Genomic DNA, 21703 nt, shown 5'->3' with positions numbered 1-21703 from the left:
GAGCCAAACTCCGCCGGGGCCAGGAAGCTTCCGGTGTCCCCGACGTGACGTAGCAGCAGCGCGCGCGATCCTCACATGCTATTGGTCACTTCTTCCGTTCAATGGGCGGAGCGGTACCCGACACCACTGAGCAGCCAGCAAGCTCCTGCACTGTCTCCTTGGGCAGTTCAGCCATCTCCATGGTGACCAGCCCGGGTCACCCATTTGGCTTCCAAGCCCGCCGTTGCGTCATTGTTAGGCGCCGGAAGCGATCGTTCCTGCGCCGGGGCGTGGTGGCTTACACCTGGCTAGGGCCGGCGTCCTCGAAGTTAGGCCGACCCCGGTCGACTTCGGCCGGTAGGGGCCCCTATCAGGCCCCAGAATAATGGCGGTGTTTCACGACGAGGTGGAAATCGAGGACTTCCAATATGACGAGGACCTGGAGACGTATTTCTACCCCTGCCCTTGTGGCGATAACTTCTGCATCACTAAGGTAACCTCAGGTCCGCCGCCCGTACCCACGCGGCTCTTATTATTCACGCCCTTTTTATCCTGTGTATGGATCCCCCCCAATTTATAGTCTCAGCTGTCAATGGGCATTTCCTTCTGGCCTTTACTCAGGCCTAGTGGGGGAGGGGAAGGGAGGGGCTGGATGGCGGGGAGCATCAGACTTCTCGCCATCCCCTCCCCACTTAGCATCCCTCTTCGGGTTCACCTTCCTGGGTATTTCTTTGCAGGAAGGGACGCGTTTTGTCTTCCCAAAGATTTTGAGGCGACTGAACCTTAACCAACCTTCCGGAGTATTTCCCCGGGTGACGCTGCCAGGGAAAATTGGGGTTGGCATTTCTCTGGGAAAGCCTCTTTGACCCTCACCTACCTTGTGGGGGAGGCAAGTCACGAAGGAGCTTGCCCCTAGGGGTGGGAGGGCTTGGGAGGAGTTCGCAAAGGGAAGGCGATGCTGATCATACAGTGTTTGATTTTGTTGTAGGAAGATTTGGAGAACGGGGAAGACGTGGCGACGTGTCCGAGCTGCTCTCTCATTATAAAAGTGATTTATGACAAAGTAAGGGGTCAAACTTTAAAAGGTGGGGGAGTGGGGGGAAGGTTGTGGTGCAAGAACCTTGAGCAGTCTCTAATGTGTACGTGCAGGAGAATGTTTTCTAACAGTGTGTTAGGTAAATGCTATGTTTTTTAAAACCAATTTTAAAAACCATTAGTAAACAGCCGTATCGTAAATTAAAATCTTAAAAGCTCAAATGTCCCTCCTTTGATTGCAATGTATAAATACAGATGTAACCCGCCCTTCTCCCGAGCATTATCTCAATTCGTTGAGGTTCTGCTTCCCAGGATATGTCGACAGTTTGACTCAAACTCACAAAAATTCTTTACAGGTTTCAGTGGTTTTTTTCGTTAACAGTAATTAAAATTATTCAGAGCACCTAGATTTATTTTGAAGGGAACAGTTGTGTAGTATTTCTTACTTGGCTTAGATAAAACTCTATATTATATTGTTTGAGATATAATCATAGTTTCAGATTTACAATTTCATTTTAGTCTTCAGTTGTCCTTCTGTTTTTCCTCCAAGGACATTAAAAATAGAAAACTAAATAAATGTTATTACTGCCCATCCCAACTTTTGGTCAGTACTTTGAACAAAATCTTAAACTTAACATACTTTTTTCTTTTTAAGATATAATTGACATGTAACAGCTTGACATTTTTAAGGATGACCTCTAACAAGATTAAAGGAAAGGTGGGAACAAGGCACTTTGCCTCATGAGAAAAGCAGGCTAGCCCTAACCGGTTTGGCTCAGTGGATAGAGCATCAGCCTTCGGACTCAAGGTCCCAGGTTCGATTCCGAGAAGGGCATGTACGTTGGTTGCAGGCACATCCCCAGTGGGGAGTGTGCAGGAGGCAGCTGATCGATGTTTCTCTCTCATCGATGTTTCTAACTCTCTATCCCTCTCCCTCTCTGTAAAAAATCAATAAAATATATTTTTTTTTAAAAAAAGAAAGAAAAGCAGGCTATAATTTAGGCTATGATTAGAAGTTTACGGATTATTCTTGTATTAAAATGTGTTCTGGAACAAAAAGAACAGGTAAGTGAGGTCAAGAGTGCTGGTATGAGATCGTGGCAGGCCTTATTGAGCAGAGATGGAGCGTGGTAAGGGAGTGAGCTCCGTACACATTAGGGTTAAGAGCGGTTGGCAAAGGGAACGTTCAGTGAAGAAAAGGCAGAAACATGTTTGGTTTTATCAAGAAACAGCAAGGAGGCCAGTGTGACCAGAGCAGAGTAAATGAGGGTGGGACTTGTCCAAGATGAATTAGTGCAGTGGGGCCGATCACAGAGGTGTTGTGGGACACTCTAAGGCAGCGGTTCTCAACCTGTGGGTCGCGACCCCTTTGGGGGTCGAATGACCCTTTCACAGGGGTCGCCTAAGACCATCGGAAAACACATATATAATTACATATCGCTTTTGTGATTAATCACTATGCTTTAATTATGTTCAGTTTGTAACAATGAAATTGGGGTCACCACAACATGAGGAACTGTATTAAAGGGCCGCAGCATTAGGAAGGTTGAGAACCACTGCTCTAAGGACTGTGGCTTTTCCCATGAGTGATAGAGAGAACCAATGGAGGATTTTAGAACAAAGGAATGCCGGGAACCAACTCGTTTTAAAACAGAGGTTCCGGCTGCTTAGCTCAGAATAGACTACACAGGAGCAAGGATAGAGACAGGAAAACCAGGTAGGAGGCTGTTAGACTGATCAAAGGAGGCGATGTTTCCCTGGGACCAAGCTGCAGCAATGGAGGTAGTGGGAGTGGTTGGATTCTAGATACACTTTAAAGGGTAAGGATTTTTTGTTCTGTTAATTTTCACCTGAGGATATTTTTCCCATTGCTTTTCAGAGAGAGGGGAGAGAGAAAGAGAAACATCAATGTGATAGGACACATCAACTGGTTGCCTCCTGCACACGCCCCAACCTGGGAGCGGGGAGGGAACCCACAACCCTTCAGTGCTCAGGCTAATGCTCTAACCCTTGAGCAACACTGGCCAGGGCAAGGATCGATTCCTTACTGGATATAGGATATGAGAGGAGTCAAGGATGATTTCAACATTTGTGGCCTTCAGAACAGGTTTAGGGGCAGGAGTTGGACATACTATGTTTGAGAGGTCTGTTTTTCATCCAAGTAGAGCTGGCCAGAAGGCAGTTGGATATGTAAGTATGGAGTTCAAAGAGTGATCGATTGGCGCTATAAATTTGAAAGTTATCAGCATATAGCCTTTTAGTTGGAAGAAGTAATAATTTTGAAGAAAACAGACATTTGAATAGCCAAATATTGAAGTTGAGAACTTTTAGTGTAAGTACTAATTAATACAAAAACTTAAAAGGTGTGGCAGTGTCTTTATAAATGTGATTTCTGAGAGATGGGTGCTCTGTAGTGAAGATAAGCATGTTTGTTTACAAGATAAGGTATTTTATATTAAATATGAATTCATGACTAAAAACGGATTCAGTTCGAAGCTTATAAATCTGGTGCTGACATTGACTCTTTGAACAAAGATGAAGTGATGGAAAAACTTAGAGCTGGGTTGATTCTGTAACAAGATGAAAATTTACTATTGATGCATTTGTGACACACTCAGTGGTTAAGGTAACTTTCTGTTCGTTCTTAGGAGCAGTTTATGTGTGGAGAAACAGTCCCAGCCCCTTCCACCAACAAAGAATTAGTTAAATGCTAAACAAGGATTTTCGGGATCCAAATCCTGAACATTCAGGACTGAGCCAAGCTGGAAAAATCAAAAGCAAAGTTCCTGGCTTCCTCGTGGTACAACTGCTTTGTAGTTTGCTGCTGTGGATTCTTTCCATCGGCTCTGAGTTCATCTCCAATTAAAGAAGCAAGTCCATGACATGACATACCTGGATTTCATGCTTAGAACTTTGAATTGGAAAAAGTGTTCTTTATTTTCCACATGAATTTAAAGGAAGATAATTTCAAGTCAGTGCTTTCATTCCCTCAGTCTTGTTATTTTTATCTTATACCTAATTTATTATCTGATAACATCGTCTACCTCAAAGTCATTAGGATTCCTTCTTTTAAAACAGGATTTTATTTTTTTAATTGGTTATTAGGATTAGTAAAATTAGGCCTTTTTGAAATTGACATCAGGTTTGGTATTCTCACTTAAGAAAATGAGTTGCCTTGTCAGTACTACTATGATGTTCCCACTCCAAACCAGTCTTCTGGGTCCGGCCATTAACAGAATGTTCCTGTTCTGTTAGGCACGTCTTTTCCTTTGTACTTCATGCTCTGAGTTATGGTCATGGTATTATAGAGATAACATAATAAGCTCACAGTATTTTTTCCAGAGCTAAAAGTTAGAGAGAAAGAAAAGTCAAAAAGTAAAATAGTCAGAATATGGAGTTTCCTTGTCAGTGTTCTGCTTGTTTCTTGAAAATCGGGACAAGACAAACAGGAAAACAGCCCAGGAAGTGAAATTGGCAACAGAATGACGGGAGAAAAACAAGGCAGCTCAGTAAATTAAGTGCTTCAATGTTGTCGCCAGATCAGAGCAAATAATATTTCTGTATCTGGGTTCTTGTTTGTTACTTGTAGACATGGTTAATACAAGTGCATTCTAGATAGGGGTTAATGTCAAGTCTTCATGGCTGGCGGCAGAACATTTAGCATTCCCGCAGAATCAAGTCACTACTCCTAAAGGTAGAACTTTTACAACTCTTACAGTTGCTGAGGAAGAACTTAAAAATGAGATGCCTATTCTCAATTAGTATGCCCCTAAGAGCACATCTAATAAGCCTCTACATGTTGCAACCAAACCAAACATTCACTCTTACAGAGAAATGTTGCCCTGGAGAAAAATATGCAGAGATAGGCTCTCAGTCTTCCTTCGCTGCAGTGCTGAGAGTAGCAAGAAATTAGAATCACTTACATGCAAATTCAGAAATTCTCTTTATATACACAATTTTGCTGTGTGTATAAAGTTCAAAAAAAAAACAAACCAAACACTGATGTCTGGCAGATTGTGTGGGGAATGCCTCCTACAAGTAAAGAGAAAAACCCCTGCCAGAATGTGAACATTGTGTTACTGGTTGATAAACATGCTACACACACTCACTGGGATTTAGAACAAGTGAGTGGCCTTTTTTTTTTTCTTTGCCAGCCAGCAGCATGGCCATGTGTAGCCATTAGCTGAGACATAAAATAAGTTACCAGAACTGTGTGCCGGGAGTACTTGGTACATTACATGCAGCATTATGTGGCACATTCTTGATGTGATGAGACATCTCATTGCTGTTGGGGACGCTGGTGCCCCAGAAGTCATCCACATTTGCTTTGGAATCAGTGATGGCTCAGATGAACAGAGCAGGTGCTGACTTGATTAGAAAAGAGCTGCAAACAAAAACAAACTGCCCATATGCAAATGTTGATGGCTTTGTAGATACCGATGATGTTAGCTCCCTCAGTTAATGATGAATTTCAAATAAGAACAGGGACCCTTGATACAGGCCTGTGAGCACAAAAGAGCAGGGGGGAAAGTGGCCCGAGTTCAAGCGTTTCAGGAGAAAAGCATAAACAGCTATCAGTGATCAGTGATAAGCTGCAATCATGGGAATGATTTTGTTTCCAAAGCAACCGAGTCACTAAATTTGTTAACTGCAATAGAACACATCAGGATTTAATTTAAATTTCTGTAAAGCAGGGAGTAAAACCAGGGTCTTTCAGACGTGACTAGAGTTCTCTGTGATATATGTGCCTTACTTAACTCAGCAGACCTTTCTGGAGCACCTCTGAGAAATCTGTAATTCAGCCTGTCTTACTAGCTTTGTAATCTTTGGCAAGGCCAGTGGATTCTTTATCTGTATACTTAGGAGACTGAATCAGGTGAGTTTTAAACAGTCACTTCAGGCTTCGTAACTTGCAGGAGCTGAAATGGTCATTGAAACCTTTATAAACTCAAAACTGTCTAAAACATGAATTATAAGAAAGAGGCTTCATTCTTCAGTAACTTGCTGTTACCGCACTTCTGAGTTTGAAAATTGTAAAGTCAACTGTGTAAATGATTATGCATATCCTTTATACATTCAGAATCATTTTCTTAGAAAGCCCTCAACATTTTTTATGACTATATATTAATTTATTATCAGAATAAATGTATTGGCATGCTCAATAAAGTCAGGTATTTCAAATCTATTTGTTTTCATGTGGGTATTCTTCCATTAAATCCAACATTTTGTAGTTGAAGTAATGTTATATGAGGTGGGAATTTTTAACCTCCTTTGGGGCATTGTAAGTAGGTTTCTGCTATGAACAGTGGAGTTTTTCAATAGGAAAGAAATTGTCACTGTTTGTACAGTCTGGTCAAATGGGTTTGGGCTCTGGAATTTTACTGTTACTTGAAATAAATAGACACAGTTTTGAACCAAGGCAAAGGTGACATTGTTAGGTGAGTAATTCAGTTTATTGCTGGGGGGGAAAAGCTTATTTAAGCCTGATGATAATTCTTGCAATGGTTTCAAAGCCTAGCCCTGGTCCATTTGAATCTCAGTTTCTCCACTGTAATCTTCAACAAGTTACTTAAGTCTTTTTGTATTTCTATGTCCTGGTCTGTGAAATACAGACCATATTGGTTCCTCTTTCCTAGGGTTGCTCTGTGGACTCATTCATTTAGCATGTGTTTGCAGAGTGCCTGTTGTCTGCTAGGCACGAGATGAAGACAAGCAGGGTTTCTGTCGTCATGGAGCTTACTGCAACTAGAAGAGGAAATACCAGGCAAGGTTACAGGCTGGTTAGGGCCTGGAAGGAAACAAACCAGGTGATGTATTGGTAACTGCGGCAGGTGCCTTTGTAAAGGGTAGACAGAAGGTGTTTCTGGCTGGCGCTTTTTCTGAGACCTGAAGGATGAGAATGACAGCTTTGTGAAAATAATTAAATGAGGTAATGACTATAAGAAACAGCATAATGCCTGTCATATGTGCAGAAAAAGATCATTATAATTTCAAAAGGAACTCAACATTGCTTTGAGCATTGACAGCATTCTTAGAATAAGTATGAGAAGTGTGAGTTATTGAACAGCCTCCACACCTTACTTAGTATTTGGAGGGGGGGGGGGTGGTTAATAAGGCCTCTAGATCAGCAGCCGCCAACCTTTCAGACCACCACTGCTCCAAAGGTTTCCTTAAACCAGTGTTCGTCAACCTGTTGAGCCTCATGGACCACCAGTTGGCGACTGCTGCTCTAGGTGAGTCTGATGCAGCTGTAGTTTGAGAACCACTGGCCTAGAACTGGTTTTCAAACTTGGCAGCACATTGGAATCACTTGGGGTGCTTTAAAACGCTAGCTACCCCGGAGAGTCTGATTTAATTGGCCTGGGTGCTGCGTGGGCATCAGGATTTCAAAAGAATCTCCCTGGTGATTCTAATGTGCAGTCAAAGCTGAGAACCACTAGGCTAAAAAAGCAGAAAATTCATAATCACAAAGTAAAAAGACTCAATTTTCTTAAAGTGGTCACACCTGCTTTGCATGGGGAACAGTGTGTGGGCTCAGTGGGCCGCACACTTTGTGTTCATCATGCAGTCGGCCTTTAAGTGACCAGAGAACTGGGCTAATGAACAGTGGGAGAGCCCCAATATGGGCAGCCTCTGGGCTACGCCCCCTATTGAAACAGGCAATCACACTAACAACACACGCTGGCTGTTAATTACACACCTTACAGAAGTGACAGCTTCTGCAGGTGTAAGTAATTAGGGTTTCTTTAACTCCATTCGGGGAGGCCTGCCATTCCCTACTTCCCATAGAACAAATTACTCATGATTACGTATTTGGGAAACCATTTTCCAAATTCTTTCTTGTTAAGGGTTTAAAACAAAGGACATGAAAAAGAAATCAGAGTTAAAAATACTATTTCCAGCTCACAGAATGCATACAATGGGGGGTGGGGGGTAAGGAGGCAGCAGAATCTCCCACCTTTCTTTATGGACTTGCAGAAGAGTCCTAGAACTCACGGGGAAAAAACACAATTCCTAATAGAATTCAGGATTAATATTGGTCTAATTCTAGGAAAGCATGTTAGCATTTTTCTTTTTTAAAAAATACATTTTTATTGATTTCGAGAGGAAGGGAGAGAGAGAAACATCAATGATGAAAGAGAATCATTAATCGGCTGCCTCTGGCATACCGACACAGGATGAAGCCCACAACCTGGGCATGTGCCCTGACTGGGAATTGAACTGTGACCTTCTGGTTCATGGGTTGATGCTCAACCACTGAGCCACACCAGCTGGGTGCATGTTCACATTTTTCAAAAGAAAAATGGTCGCCCCTAAAATTAGGGAAGAAAATCACTAACCAGCCTTCCCCAAGCGCTGGTGCTGGGGGAACAAGTTTGAGCTGGCAGGGAAAGCTGAGTGAGACACATCCAGCTGCTGGAGGTGAAGCCAGGGAGGGGCTAGGAAGAAGTCTGAGGAGGTCATTGCTTCTATGCTGCTATTACCTCTGAGCTCACAGCCAAGCATTTGGTGATGAGCGGGAGTTGCTGTTGGTCAGTAGGACTGGCAGACAGGAAGGAGAGCTGACTTGCAGCAGGAAAGAGGACAAGGTAACCACCCGCACCAGCTGTCTTACCACCTCTGACCTCAGTGATCTTCAGAGTCTCAGCTGCTGCTTCCCTTCTGCCTTGCAAATTTTGCACAAATCTCTCTTTTTGAGCCAACTGCAACCCAGTACCATGTAGGAAGAGAATGCTGGGAAACATTGTTCCAGCTTAGCCATGTTGATGCAGCACAAAAATACCAGAGTTATTGATAGTGAAAAACCTCCAAATCCACCTGAGGATTTTGGTTAAAAGCTGCAGCAAATTTAATCTTTGTATAACCTGGCAAACCTGTTATAACACCTGCTTCCTGAGCAAGGACAAACGCTGGGAAACTGGCCTGGCCTCCAGTGCAGAGAGCAGAGGCACAGGTGGGCCCATTGGGCTGTAGCCAAAGAAGGCAGCTACGTTGGTCGCAGATGGCAAATGAAGGGCATTGGCTGGACCAGGAGGTTCAATATAAAGTGGCTCTCAATTAGGGGTGAATGTCTAGTAATGGCGCTGCTTCAGACCAGGAGGGTCAATACTAGGGACTGAGGTGGACAAGCAGTGCCTATCTGAGACCTGACAATGGCAGCAGGCCCCAGTCACTAGGCAAAGATTTAGGGCCAGACTTCAGTCTTAGAGGGGAACTGAGTTCTTGGGTAGGGTCAAAGGATGGACCTTTGGACAAAGATTAATGCCAAGGTTGAGGGTGGGGAAGGGGGGAAAACACAACCTTGATGGGCACCTTCTGTGATTCAGGCTCTTTACATGAGAGCAGCACAGGCCACTCAGAGTCACCCCAAAGGGGACTGGGTCCAAGTCTGCAATCCCCAGTGGAAGAACTTGAACTATTACTGTAGCTAGCAGGTATCTCTGAACTAATAATTGGTAATGATGACAAGAGTGAACGAGTGTGGATGGGGAATTGGGCCAGTTAATGAGATTGAATGAGATAAAAAATCAAAGCAGAAGAATGTTTGCACATAGTGAGGGCTCAGTGAACAATAATTTAATCTTGCTCCATCAGAAATGCCTCAAGATTATGGTATGGAGAACTTGCCTCAATTTAAATGGACTCAGCCATATGTGTCAGAATCCAGTCCAGAGAAGAAGAACCATAAGTGATAGACAATGAAGGATTTGTTTTAAAGGATTAAACTTTGCATCATTGTGGGAGCCAGTGGTTGCCTTAAGGCAAGGCTGTTATTCCTATATCTGATCTTGAGCCTAAAGTAGCTCTAGGGCAGCCGAACTGATAGTTGGGAAAGAAAGCTTGGTGTGTGAATGAGAGAAAATGCGAACTAGAACCTACATCTGTCTCTTCCCTCCTCCTTGATGTTGTGTGTGACATCCAGGGGAAGAGGGTGCCCTCCCCTTGGAGTTGTATAAATAAGTATTTGGCCCAGAACAAGGCAAGCTAGCGGATCAACCACAACGTGCTTAAGCACCCAGTTTCTAGTGCCCTGCTCCAACCTTCAGAGCATAAAAATACCTGCGGCTTTGCTTCTGTCTTCTGAATCACACAAAATTTCTCTGGTGGTCAAAGCTACCCCAGAACCACTCAGGGAAAGGGATTCTGGAAAATGTTCTGTAGTCCGAGCTTAGCTAAATTGTCACCAAAGCATGGGTGGGACACTCTATTTGTTCTAAAACACGGAAAGTGATAATAGCATGACAGCATTTAAATCACACTAATGCTGATATTCTTATTCCCAGGTTAACTGAAACCCAGTCTCTGCCAATGTGTCAACCAGGTAGTGTTGCATTACAAACTACCTGGAAATTTAAAAACAGTAGTTATTTAAAAATGCTCTTATGCGTCTGTGGGTTTGGCTGGGTGGCTCTAAATTGCAGTCCTCAGACCAAGGGACTAGCCAGAACAGAGGTGCAAGAACCAATTCCCACTGTGCATGCACATGTCAAGTCTTTGCTTGCATCACTCCATTGGCCAAAACAGTCACGTGGCCCAACCCAAAGTCAAGGGCGCATGGAAGTGGAGGGAGGAAAGGGGTGAATGTTTCTGAAAAGTAATCTTACCACCCCAGTCATTAAATGGCACACTTGGAATCTCCACCTAACACTTGTGATTCCAAATCCCTTTTTTCCCCTTGTGTGGCAGTGTTTGAATAACAGAAAACCTTCCCAAATGATAAAAATGGGGGCAGTTGAAACATTAAAACAAGTCAGCCACCCTCATCTTGCTGGCCAAGCATCAGACATTAGCCCCATGGGATTAATTTTTGCTACATTTGCTTTTTGAGATGAGTAAGGCTTCGGCTATGTTTTTCACATTCAAATTCAGAACCACACAACTCTAGTAATAATAGGTTCATATTTCCAAAGTCTGTCAAAAATACCCACTTGAAGATATTTATTAGCTCTAATTATAGAGAGAAATGGGGCCAGATGCTCATACGGTGTCATTAAAAGTGAGATGTGATGCCCATAGGAACTTTGACTACCCGCCTTACTGCATGTCTGTTTCCAGGTTGCTGGAACTTTGTGATGATTCATTTTGAGTGTTTTTATGGCAGTTCTCTAATACATTTCAGTGGCATCCAATAGTGTGTAGCTAGACCAGGGGTGGGCAAACTTTTTGACTCGAGGGCCACAATGGGTTCTTAAACTGGACCGGAGGGCCGGAACAAAAGCATGGATGGAGTGTTTGTGTGAACTAATATAAATTCAAAGTAAACATCATTACATAAAAGGGTATGGTCTTTTTTTTTTTTTTTAGTTTTATTCATTTCAAATGGGCCGGATCCGGCCCGCGGGCCGTAGTTTGCCCACGGCTGAGCTAGACTATTCCAAATCAGGTGAGCAGCTCTCACTCCAGGTCTGATGTGGTCTGCATGGCCATATCTGGAACTTTGAACTTTGGACCTTGAACAAGTCTGCCAAATATAGCTTGTATGTTCCTAGCAAAATGTGGCCTACTCGGGATTTGCCCATCAGCTTGACTCAGCACTCTCTACGCCAGCCGTGGGCAAACTACAGCCCGCAGGCCGGATCCGGCCCGTTTGAAATGAATAAAACTAAAAAAAAAAAAAGACCGTACCCTTTTATGTAATGATGTTTACTTTGAATTTATATTAGTTCACACAAACACTCCATCCATGCTTTTGTTCCGGCCCTCCGGTCCAGTTTAAGAACCCATTGTGGCCCTCGAGTCAAAAAGTTTGCCCACCCCTGCTCTACATACACCATGCTGTGTTGGGGGAGGGGGGTGGGGGTGGGGGCAGAAAGTTAGATGTGAAGGAGGACTTTCTGCTTGGAAAATTATAAAGATTATTAATAGTTACCCCAAAGATGGATAAGCAGTGCCATTCAATCAGCAAATATGGTCCAAGAATATTTTGTTTATGCGAACTGGGCCTGATCCCTGTGGAAGGGAGGATTTTAAAATATAGGATTATATTACAGGGAATCTATAAGAACAGGATGGATTTTTAAAAATTCAGTAAGTGACCCAAATGTATGTGTTGGCAGTTGAATGACTGGCAACTTGGTTCTCTTTGCCAAACATACCCCTTATTCATCATTAATTTTAAGGAATTACTACGTGGACATAACGAGGCAGAAGGAGCACATGACCTCGGCCAGATGGCTCTGGGATTTGTGCCTTGCACACGTGCTCCTGCACCATCTGCGGGCTCAGTGGGTCAGGGCCCCCGGCAAAGAGGCCAAGGATGGAACTGGTCACTCTCCAGGCTTTGGTCTCTCATCTGTAAAGCAGGAGGGTTTGAAGAAATCATTCTGAAGGTCCCTCTCAGCTCCTTTCTGATGTGCCTTTGAGCAGGCAAATGACTATTCCTGTTCTCCCATGAAGTTGTTCTGCCTGGCCTGCCTGAAGGGGCAACCCAGAGATGCCAGAAAGGACCCCTCTCTAGAATGATTGTGAACTGACAGCGCCGGGCCTGTAGGGGGAGCCAGAGCACCACTAGGCAGACTGTTGGCAGACTGTTGGCAGCCCCAGCGCAAGACAGCTTGCAGAAGGGCATGTGCTGCCAAAACCTCTCTGGGCTTCCGTGTTCTCTTTCCCAAGGGGGCAGCCTACTTACAGCGAATGTCCGGAGAGCTGACGTGCACAGGAGAGGAAAGTGGGCGGTAGATGCCTCCTCCTCAAAGAAACTATTATTTTACCCTACTGTCCCTTCTGAAAACCCACCAACACTATTCCCCCAAACCGCCTCTTTTTTGACAGAACTTTATTGGCAATTTCCCCTCTCTGCTGCGGGTTCAATCCCCAGGGTGGGGTGTGCAGGAGGCAGCCAATCAATGATTCTCTCTCTCCCTCTCCCTTCCTCTCTGAAATCAATAAAAATATATTTTAAAAAAGAAAAAAGAAAAGCTCTCCTGTGACGTGTGCAGCCAGCAGCAGGGGCTGCAATATGTGCAGTGCCTGTCATTCTCCACCCTGACAGCCAGGCTCCGTGTGGTTTAAGGAAGGTTATCTGAGCTGTCGCCACCATGCTCCGTCACCCTCAAACAAATGACAGGAAATGGATCGGGGAGCCCTGTCAGTTTCCTTGCTCCTGGCATCCCTCCAAGGTCCAACCAAGAGAATTTTGACTTCACCTGAGTGACTAAGGAGGTAGAGAAAATCTACTTAAATGTCTCCAGACACACTGAGGAGGAGCATCTGAGAGACAGAAGAGCCCTATCAGTCTGTGCCTATTCTGCCCCTTGCACTCATGAGCTGAATGTTGCTTAGAGCTATGCACCTGGGCAAACAAGGGCACCTGTCACTCTTATGAGGGCACAGAGCCTGCATCATGGGAAGCCTGAGAAAGAAAAAGGCACCATTAGGCTTGGCGCCCGCACCTCGGCTGTGAGTCCCTCCCTACTTAACCCAGTTTCACAGACATCAACATCAGATAAGGTCACTCTTGCAAATGCAGCCTGCGGGGTGGGCTGGAGAGAGTTAATGCCCCCAGGAGTAGCTCTCAACCAGTGAGGGAGGAGAGCTGGTGGGAAATTGCCCCAGCCTGCTGCCCCCCAGGCAAACAGGTCTGGAACATGTTCTTTTTAAAAAAATATATATATATATTTGTATTGATTTCAAAGAGAAAGGGAGAGGGAGAGAGAGAGAGAAACATCAATGATGAGAAAGAATCATTGATCGGCTGCCTCCTGCAGGCCCCCTACTGGGGATCGAGCCCGCAACCCAGGCAGGTCCCCCTAACCGGAATCGAATCCGGGACCCTTTAGTCCACAGGCCGATGCTTTATCCACTGAGCCAAACCGGCTAGGGCTGGAACATGTTCTGTAGGCACCTGAGTAGGGTGCCCACACGGCCCCTGATGCCTTGGCACTGTCCGAGCCCCAGGCTCAGACCCAGTGCAGGAAAGGAGCTCTGCATTCCCCAGCACTGAGCACGCAGGTGGCTCAAAATGTAAGTGTCGTTCACTTTGGGGACTGGATTCATTCCGGCTGCAGTATAAAGACCACACGCCTCACTGAATCCATTCCTCCCAGATTGTAACCAATGTCCTCGCCGTGCCCCCACCTCCTGGTTTGCTTCGAAGCCCACAGGCTCCGGGTAGAATGCGGAGCCTTCTGTGTGGGAGGTGGGGCTTACTCCCTGCCCTCTGCACTGCTAGCTTCCATGGCTCTCGCGCCAGGGGCTGGGAACGTTTTCCCCTTAGTCTCCTTATGTAATGAATTGTTCAGCGTCCATTTCTAGGCAACTCACTCTGACTTACCCGATTTGGGTCTATGCATCATTTTTTAAATATATGCTTCTGCTTTTGCAAAAGTTTCTTTTGATCTCAGTGAACTAGACTTGTGCATTCTTTTAAAAAATGATTTTTAACTTATTGAGAATTCTCCTTCCCTAGCCTAAAAACTCTGGAAGAAGGAAAAGTGACCAGGTCCTCCTAAATTTGACCTCAAATAAGAGCTGTGGCGTGTCTGAATTTAAAGTCTGTAACTTTTCTTGCTTTCATTCTACTTGACTTCAGGCCAAAAAAAGGTTGTCACTTTAGTTCAAGTTCAAGAAGCATGTTTTACGTGTCTAACACAGGGGTGGGCAAACTTTTTGACCCGAGGGCCACAATGGGTTCTTAAACTGGACGGGAGGGCCAGAACAAAAGCATGGATGGAGTGTTTGTGTGAACTAATATAAATTCAAAGTAAACATCATTACATAAAAGGGTACGGTCTTTTTTTTTTTTTTAGTTTTATTCATTTCAAACGGGCCGGATTCGGCCCGCGGGCCGTAGTTTGCCCACGGCTGGAAGTGTCAATACTGTGCTGGGGACTCTGGGTGGGAAGATGTGTAGAATTTGTTTAGTCTAGTGGAGGAGACGCGTGTGTGATCGTTTTCATCCAGAGTGGTCCATGCGCAGCGGACCTACATACACAGACACCAGAAGAGGGACGCTTAAGCCAACCTGGGCGTTCGGGGAAGACTCTGCAGAGATGACACATGAACTAAGTCCAGTGTGATAGTGAAAGGAGAAAAAGGCATTCTGGGCAGCGAGAACAGCATGGCGAAAGCAGAGACCATAAAAAGTGTTGTTTTAGGGACGAGGTATTTAGAGATTTGCAATGAGTGGCAACAAGTGAATCCAGAGGGTGAAGGCCAGGCCAGGACGAACCTTGTAGGCAGTCTGTGTCCGGGAGCCGGGGCATATCATTCTGAAGGTGATGAGGAGCATGGAAGGGATTCTGGAAGGGGAGCATTCTAGCCAGATCCCTTGGGCTCTGATTGTAGATTGAAGGTGCTTGAATGAATGAACCTGAGTTTCAAGGGAGGAGTCAAGGCTAGGAATTATCGGGAAATAGGTGGGTTATTGTTTCACAAATACATATTTTAAGGGTCACTGAATGCTGGGCATGTTCCCATAGCAATTTTAGAAAAATAATTGTTGACAAATTTAGGCCTATTTTGTGTCCCACTTGGAAAAATGTATCAAAAGACATACTCGTTGGCTTTCCTGGAATTGTTTTTGAAATATCTTTGCCTTCCCAGAAACCGGAGTGCACATATCCAACTCTGTCTGAGTCTGTGCTGACATAATGCAGTGAAGATGATATTTTGCAATTTTATTGTTCATGGGTGACTCATCAAGGTCATCCAAGCTAAGACCTCAGGAAACACTTGGGACAAGGACCTAGAAATGTCCTTGGTATATCATAGATGTTTAATAAATATTTATAGGTGTGTTGTTGTTTTTTTTTATTAATTTGGAAAGCGGCCCTCAGAGTCTAGGATTCGCTCTAGAAAGAGCAGTATCATCTGGGTTGCTAATAGTAAGCTTATCACTCAGAAACTTGACTTTGTGCTTTTTGCAGGCCTCCTCCAGTCCAGCTTGAAATTTAGAATTTGTCACTCTTCCAGCTCAGCTCTCCCGGGTATCAGCCAGATTCTGTCACCTTCTGTGTTTACTGACCGGACTAAGAGGGGGAGGATTAGAACCAAGAGGTTGGAGGATTTTGTTTTAAGCATCTTCCCCGTGGGAATGCCTTGAGAAAATCCAGAGGCCCCTCGACACTGTCATGCAATGGCTTCTCCCGCTTATGGGAAGCAGATGGGGTTAACAGGCTGCAACCATTGTTTTAAGCAAAATTCCCAAGCAACTTCCTATATCAGATACTCCCATATGACATACAATAAAGGAAGAAAAACCATTCTAGATCCCATGGGAAGTTCCCCCCTCTCACTTTTAGAAACCACGCTTATTAGCTTTTTCACAGAAATAAAGGAAAAAGAATTTTATTGGATGGTGCTTTGGGGTCACATCTTTTCCCAGAAGGTGCATAATAAAAGAGGCTAAAACTCCTTTGCTTCTTAGAATGTTTGACTAACGCTAGTGGTAGTGGGTGAGATCCAACTGGCAGGCATTCTATACCTTGCCTGTACCCCAAACTGAGTAAACGGAGCTGGTTCTGGGGCAGTGGGAGATTCCTGCCTTTGAGCAGAGGGCGGGAGCTGATTGGATAACATCTGGGAGTTGTTAGCATGGGAATTTATAAGTCTCTGTCTCAGAGTCCTGCCATTGTCATCTCATAATTTAAAAAAAAAAAAAAAAAAAATAGCAGCAGAGCCCAGTCTTGCCTGAGAGAGGAGTCATCTCCGTATACAGACACTTATTGGCCATCCCTCAGTCAACCTCCCATGTTCTTGGCTCACAGAACCCCCAGTGTGTTCATCCCTCTCCCCATTTGCTAGGGTATCTTTCTAGACATTTTCCCAGCTTCCCTTGCTGCTAAAGATGACCATGTAACACAGTTCCGGCCAATGAGACAGTAGGGGAAGTTGCTGTGGGGCTTCAGGAACAAAGCATGCTTTCTCAATAAAGACAGAGATGTCTGAGCAGAGCTTCCTTCTGCTGCCTCCCTTCCTATTTGGGATCCTGCGGCAATGATGTGACGCTTGGTGCTGTGATGGCCATCTTGCACCCAGGAAGAGACAGGTATCAGAATCAGAGCTTACAGGGATGATGGCTGGAAGGTTAAAAAGAGCCCGGTTATGGATGATTTCTGAGCTGTTGCACCAAACATGGAGCTCCCTAGCTGTGAAGAGGGCATGTGAGAGAGCAAAAGATCAGTGTTTCCTCTGCCTCTGGGAGTCGGCTATTCTGTTATTTGCACCTAAACTCATCTGAACTGATGCATCTAATATTGGCAGATCCTAAAACAATGAGCCCTTGTTTTCCCTCATTCTTGTTAGGAAGGTCACTGTCTCACTTCATTTCTTTCACTCACAAACACCAGGAGGCAATAACATGTGGAGATTAAAAGTAAAGGCCTTAGACCCAGATGGACCTGTGTTTGTGACCCAGTCACATCCCTTTCTAATTGTATGGCCTTGGAAAAATTGCTTTAGGTAGGTAAGCTTCACTTTTCTCAACTGTAGAATGGAATAATGCAACGAGGATAATATTGGTACCTACTTAATTGGCCTGTTGTGAAAAAAAGAAGAAATAATGTGAGTGAAGGGCTCAACCCTTGTGCTTGTTATTACTTTTCTTTCTGTCAGTGGGTACATGTTTGTTCATACAGGTCTTATTGTCTATTGCCCAGTTAGTGTCCAAAGCGTTTTTCAACTTGATTTTTCACCAGCTCTTGAAATGTCATTCATCTGTATCTCAAATCCTGTTTTTTTCTCCTTCATGGTAGAATCCATGGAATGAAGCATCCAGCCCTGTGGTAAGTGATAAGGGGAAACAAGGAAGTATGGGTCATAGGGTCATCTTGAGGCAACCTGTGTCACGTTTCTATTTGGATCACTCCTGTTAGGCTAGGGCCAGCTGGGTAAGGAGGCTATGCAAGGGAGTAGCAGATGGGCTGGAGGAGGGTGCTGGAGGCCTGGTCAACTGGTAGACCGTTGCCCAAACCAATCTGTGAGGGGATGTCATTGTCAGGGACTCTACTACCTGTCAAACCAACTCACCACCTAGAGCAGGGGTCCTCAAACTTTTTAAACAGGGGGCCAGTTCACTGTCCCTCAGACATTCCACACATGCGCACTGCGGGCCCGGGACGAGTCGGCTGCTAAGCAGGACAGGCAGCGGAGGCAAAAACACCCGGCAGGCCGGATAAATGTTTTCGGCGGGCCGCATGTGGCCCGTGGGCCGTAGTTTGAGGACCTCTGACCTAGAGCTTTGTACAAGGGGAGTAGTCAAGGATATTCTCAAAGAGTGGACTGGGAAGGAAAATCACATTCCCAGTGAACAGTAAGAACAGGAGCTTCTCATTATTGAGCATCTGCCCAACGTGGGGGAAAATAAGATCTCTCAAAATAAAAGTCGATAGGCCTCCACTGTGGCTTCCACCTGGGTACTCAGAGCTAGGGAGCTGCTTGTCCCTGGTGTATGGTGAAGGCTCACTCTACAATGACAAGTGGGGTCAGCAGTGTGGAGAGTAGAGCAACAGGATGCAAAGTGGAGATGGGGTTGGACAGCTTTGGCACTGTCCCTGAGTGTGGGGAGGAGAAGTGCCTCCGGCTATCGTTTTATTTGGAGCCAGCCTCAGACATACCAGTACTGACACTTGAAGGGCATGATTGGGCTGGCAGCCTCAAAGATAGACTGTACCAGGCAGGAGGCACCTCTCGCTTTGGCCTCCAAACATGTTTTATGGGCTCATGTTGGCTTAGGCACACAAGAGTGAGGTCTGCTGGCCTGGTACAGCCCTGGCCTCAAGCTATGCCGTTGGAAGTCTCTCTACTTGGCTGGCCTCTTACTGTTTATACTTTGGAATCTGGCTAAATTGAAAGCCAGGGATCAGAGTTTATATAAATACACAGGAGTTGTTGCTCTTGCCCCACACAAGAGCCTATATCAGATTGTCCTCATATCCCAACTGTAAAAGAATTGTGTGGAGGGAGTGTGTGCATTGGCCTTTGTGTCTTCGTAAAAACTAGGATTTCACATTTCATCTCTTAGTGCAATTTAATCCCATAGGCTTGGCTAAAATGCTGAGAGTTACTCTGCTAGTTAGCAGCCCGCCCTTCCATGTTGTTCTTATTGTAGCCTGTGGTCTCATTAAGAAAACCTTTTTTGCTCAACCTTTATTAACAGTGAAGGCCTGTGGATTCTGTGTCTCCAAAATAAAAAGGCTATGGGCTACAGTGTCAACATTTTACATTTTGATTTTTTAAATGATTTATTTTTTGTTTATTCCTATTTCTTTCTTAAAAGGATTAGACTGTGCTTACAATGAGAACATTATTATAATATATTATATATGGGGTGTCCCCAAAATATGTATGCACACTTCAATAACTGATAGCTCAATTTTGAAAATGAAATGTATTTTAATAAACACTGCCTTTATAATTATTCAAAATGTTTATATACATTTTTGGGGACACCCTATATATTATATTATTATATTATATTATATTATATTATTTATATATATATATATTGGTTCCCTCTTTTGTTTTTCTTTGCTTTTTGTTATTTATATTAAAGAAACACTATTTTTCTATTTTTTCAAGCTTAAAGTTTCTTTGGTAATACTGTTCTGTTTGTTTTTAAAGAATCTGTAATATTTATCTCTTTCTGCAGTTGGGCCAAATATTCTAGTCCAGGAAGTAGCAAACTATGGCTGTGGGACAAGTCTGGCCAGCCACCTGGTTTTGTAAATAAAGTTTTATTGCAGCACTGCTGTGCTCATTTGTTTATTATTGTCCATGGCTGCCTTTGTGTTATAAGGGTAGAGTTGAGCTGCTGTGACAGAAACTGTAGGGCCACAAAGCCAAAAATATTTTACTATGTAGTCCTTTATAGAAAATGTTTACCAACCTCTACTCTAGTTCATAGTCAGTATCATTCTAAAATATTATCTCACCTAAGTGGATTTATCCTGATTGGCACTGTGTGATGTTGTGCTGCAAGAAGCATTCTCAAGCCAGCTCCTTCTATGAATGACTAGAACTAAATCTCACAGTAAACTCTGGAAATGGTGTAGAGCATGCACCTCAGAGTTATCCTACCAGAGAAATGAGAGAGCTGAGGTATTTTTACACCAACTCTTGTCAGTCATTGATTGAAGGCTGCTCCTGCAGGTGACTTTCAAGGCACATCTGACCCGCCCACATCTTAAAGCAACCTTCTTTGGCTATGGGAAAAATCCTCAGGCAAAGAAATGTAGATACTGACAGCTGGAAAGGAAGTTCTCTAGGAGCCACTAAAGCTTTAAGACCAGAGCGGGTGGGCTGGCGAGAACACTGTGTCACAGACTCTGGCGTTGAAGGGTGAATTTGAAATCCCTTTCGAAATTGTCCTTTAACTTTACTGTAGGATTTAAGATAAGGGTTAATAGAATCATATTTTGGGCTTTGGCAGGATTTATTTTCTAATCATCTCATCTCATGTTTGGCTCTTAGATGTGTCTATTTTCAGGTCCTAACCCATCTCCAGAGGGTTCCCTATATCTGCCTCTATGTGTATCCTCAATATAGGGCCATCTCCCTGCCATGGCTCCAGCTGCCTCCTCAAAACCAGAGCCATATTCCCACCACTACCAGCAGCACCTCTAGTAGCCCTCTCATCCCACATCCACATTAAATGGCATTCCTGTGCCTTCATACTATGGATTCTACCAGGAGAGGAGCTGAGGCTGAGAATTCAAGCAATTAATTGACTTGCTCAGTGCTCCAAATAGCCTCTGGAGAAACTGATGCTGTTCATTCCATCAATATTGGCCAACTGGACTTGGTAATGGAAGGTCATAGAGGGCCAGCTAGAGGAAGAGTGAGAGTGCAATGAAAGACACGACAAGAACATGGATGCTGGAGAAAACGCTTTTTAAAAAATATATATCTTTATTGATTTCAGAGAGGAAGGGAGTGGGAGAGAGAGATAGAAAAATCAATGATAGAGAATCATTGATCAGCTGCCTCCTGCACGCCCACACTGGGGATCGAGCCCGCAACCTGGGTATGTGCCCTGACAGGGAATCAAACTGTGACCTTCTGGTTCATAGGTCAACACTCAACCACTGAGCCATGCCAGCCAGGCTCAAACTTTAATTTTCAAAGGTGAGTCTGATCTGTTAGGTCTGAGCTTTCAAACTGTCACACTAGGGGAGAAGTGATCGTGATGACTATTTTTAAGCCAAATGAAGTCAGGCAAGCTGCTTATATGCTGCGATAGCATAGTGTATTGGTATTACATAGATCTCTTGGTGATGAGGAAATATAAGCATCCCAGACCAATGGAAAGAACTACCACACCAGCAAAGATCCTCACAGTGTTAAAACAGAGCTAGGGACACACTTCTATATCCCAAAAAACACATTTCATGGAAGGGGTTGAAACTGGCAAGGAGATTGGAAGACCTATTCTTTACACAGAAATAGCAGAGGGTTCTAGAATCCTGGAACTATCACCTCTTTGGCTATTGTGCTTAGCATCATCATTGAAATATGTCTGAATCAAGGCATTTTGATAATCAGGGCAGGGCTGGTAGGTGCTTTGGGGTTGTGTAAAAAGTGGTCACAAGTTGCATTTCAAGAAGAGCTTTTAAAGAACAATCATGGAGAGTATACACAATGTGTAACGTGGAGCCCATCAAGGCAGCCCCGTGTCAGTGGGTTGCCTTTGTCCAGATTTGGTGACTGCTCATGGGTCACTTGGTGGCCAACTGGCTTTTTTTCATGTCCT

General features: G+C 44.3%; 1 protein-coding gene across 3 annotated transcripts; it reads left to right on the top strand.

The window, feature by feature from the left end:
• The first annotated feature begins 35 nt into the window (after positions 1 to 35).
• On the top strand, positions 36 to 19701 carry DPH3 (diphthamide biosynthesis 3). Of its 3 annotated transcripts, XM_036332694.1 has the most exons (4): positions 36 to 472; positions 968 to 1042; positions 17709 to 17738; positions 19604 to 19701. In XM_036332694.1, exons 1-4 carry the CDS (start codon positions 365 to 367, stop codon positions 19619 to 19621), a joined length of 231 nt encoding a protein of 76 aa, XP_036188587.1. In that variant the 5' UTR covers positions 36 to 364; the 3' UTR covers positions 19622 to 19701. The 3 variants fall into 3 exon arrangements, with proteins under 3 accessions (XP_036188587.1, XP_036188586.1, XP_036188589.1); XM_036332693.1 differs by lacking the exons at positions 17709 to 17738; positions 19604 to 19701 and adding an exon at positions 3663 to 6199; XM_036332696.1 differs by lacking the exons at positions 968 to 1042; positions 17709 to 17738; positions 19604 to 19701 and adding an exon at positions 3663 to 6199.
• Positions 19702 to 21703: the final 2002 nt, after the last annotated feature.

The sequence above is a fragment of the Myotis myotis genome, unplaced genomic scaffold (assembly GCF_014108235.1).
Source record: "Myotis myotis isolate mMyoMyo1 unplaced genomic scaffold, mMyoMyo1.p scaffold_m19_p_13, whole genome shotgun sequence".
NCBI lineage: Eukaryota > Metazoa > Chordata > Mammalia > Chiroptera > Vespertilionidae > Myotis > Myotis myotis.
Note: the sequence above shows the minus strand (reverse complement) of the source record. Positions and strands in the feature narration are given on the sequence as shown.

What these genes read in the sequence shown, in the direction of transcription:
- DPH3 (XM_036332693.1), top strand. Translation starts at nt 365, where the DNA reads ATGGCGGTGTTTCACGACGAGGTGGAAATCGAGGACTTCCAATATGAC. An exon ending in ATAACTTCTGCATCACTAAG is followed by an intron (nt 473 to 967) that starts GTAACCTCAGGT and finishes ATTTTGTTGTAG; the next exon opens with GAAGATTTGGAGAACGGGGA. An exon ending in TAAAAGTGATTTATGACAAA is followed by an intron (nt 1,043 to 3,662) that starts GTAAGGGGTCAA and finishes GTTCGTTCTTAG; the next exon opens with GAGCAGTTTATGTGTGGAGA.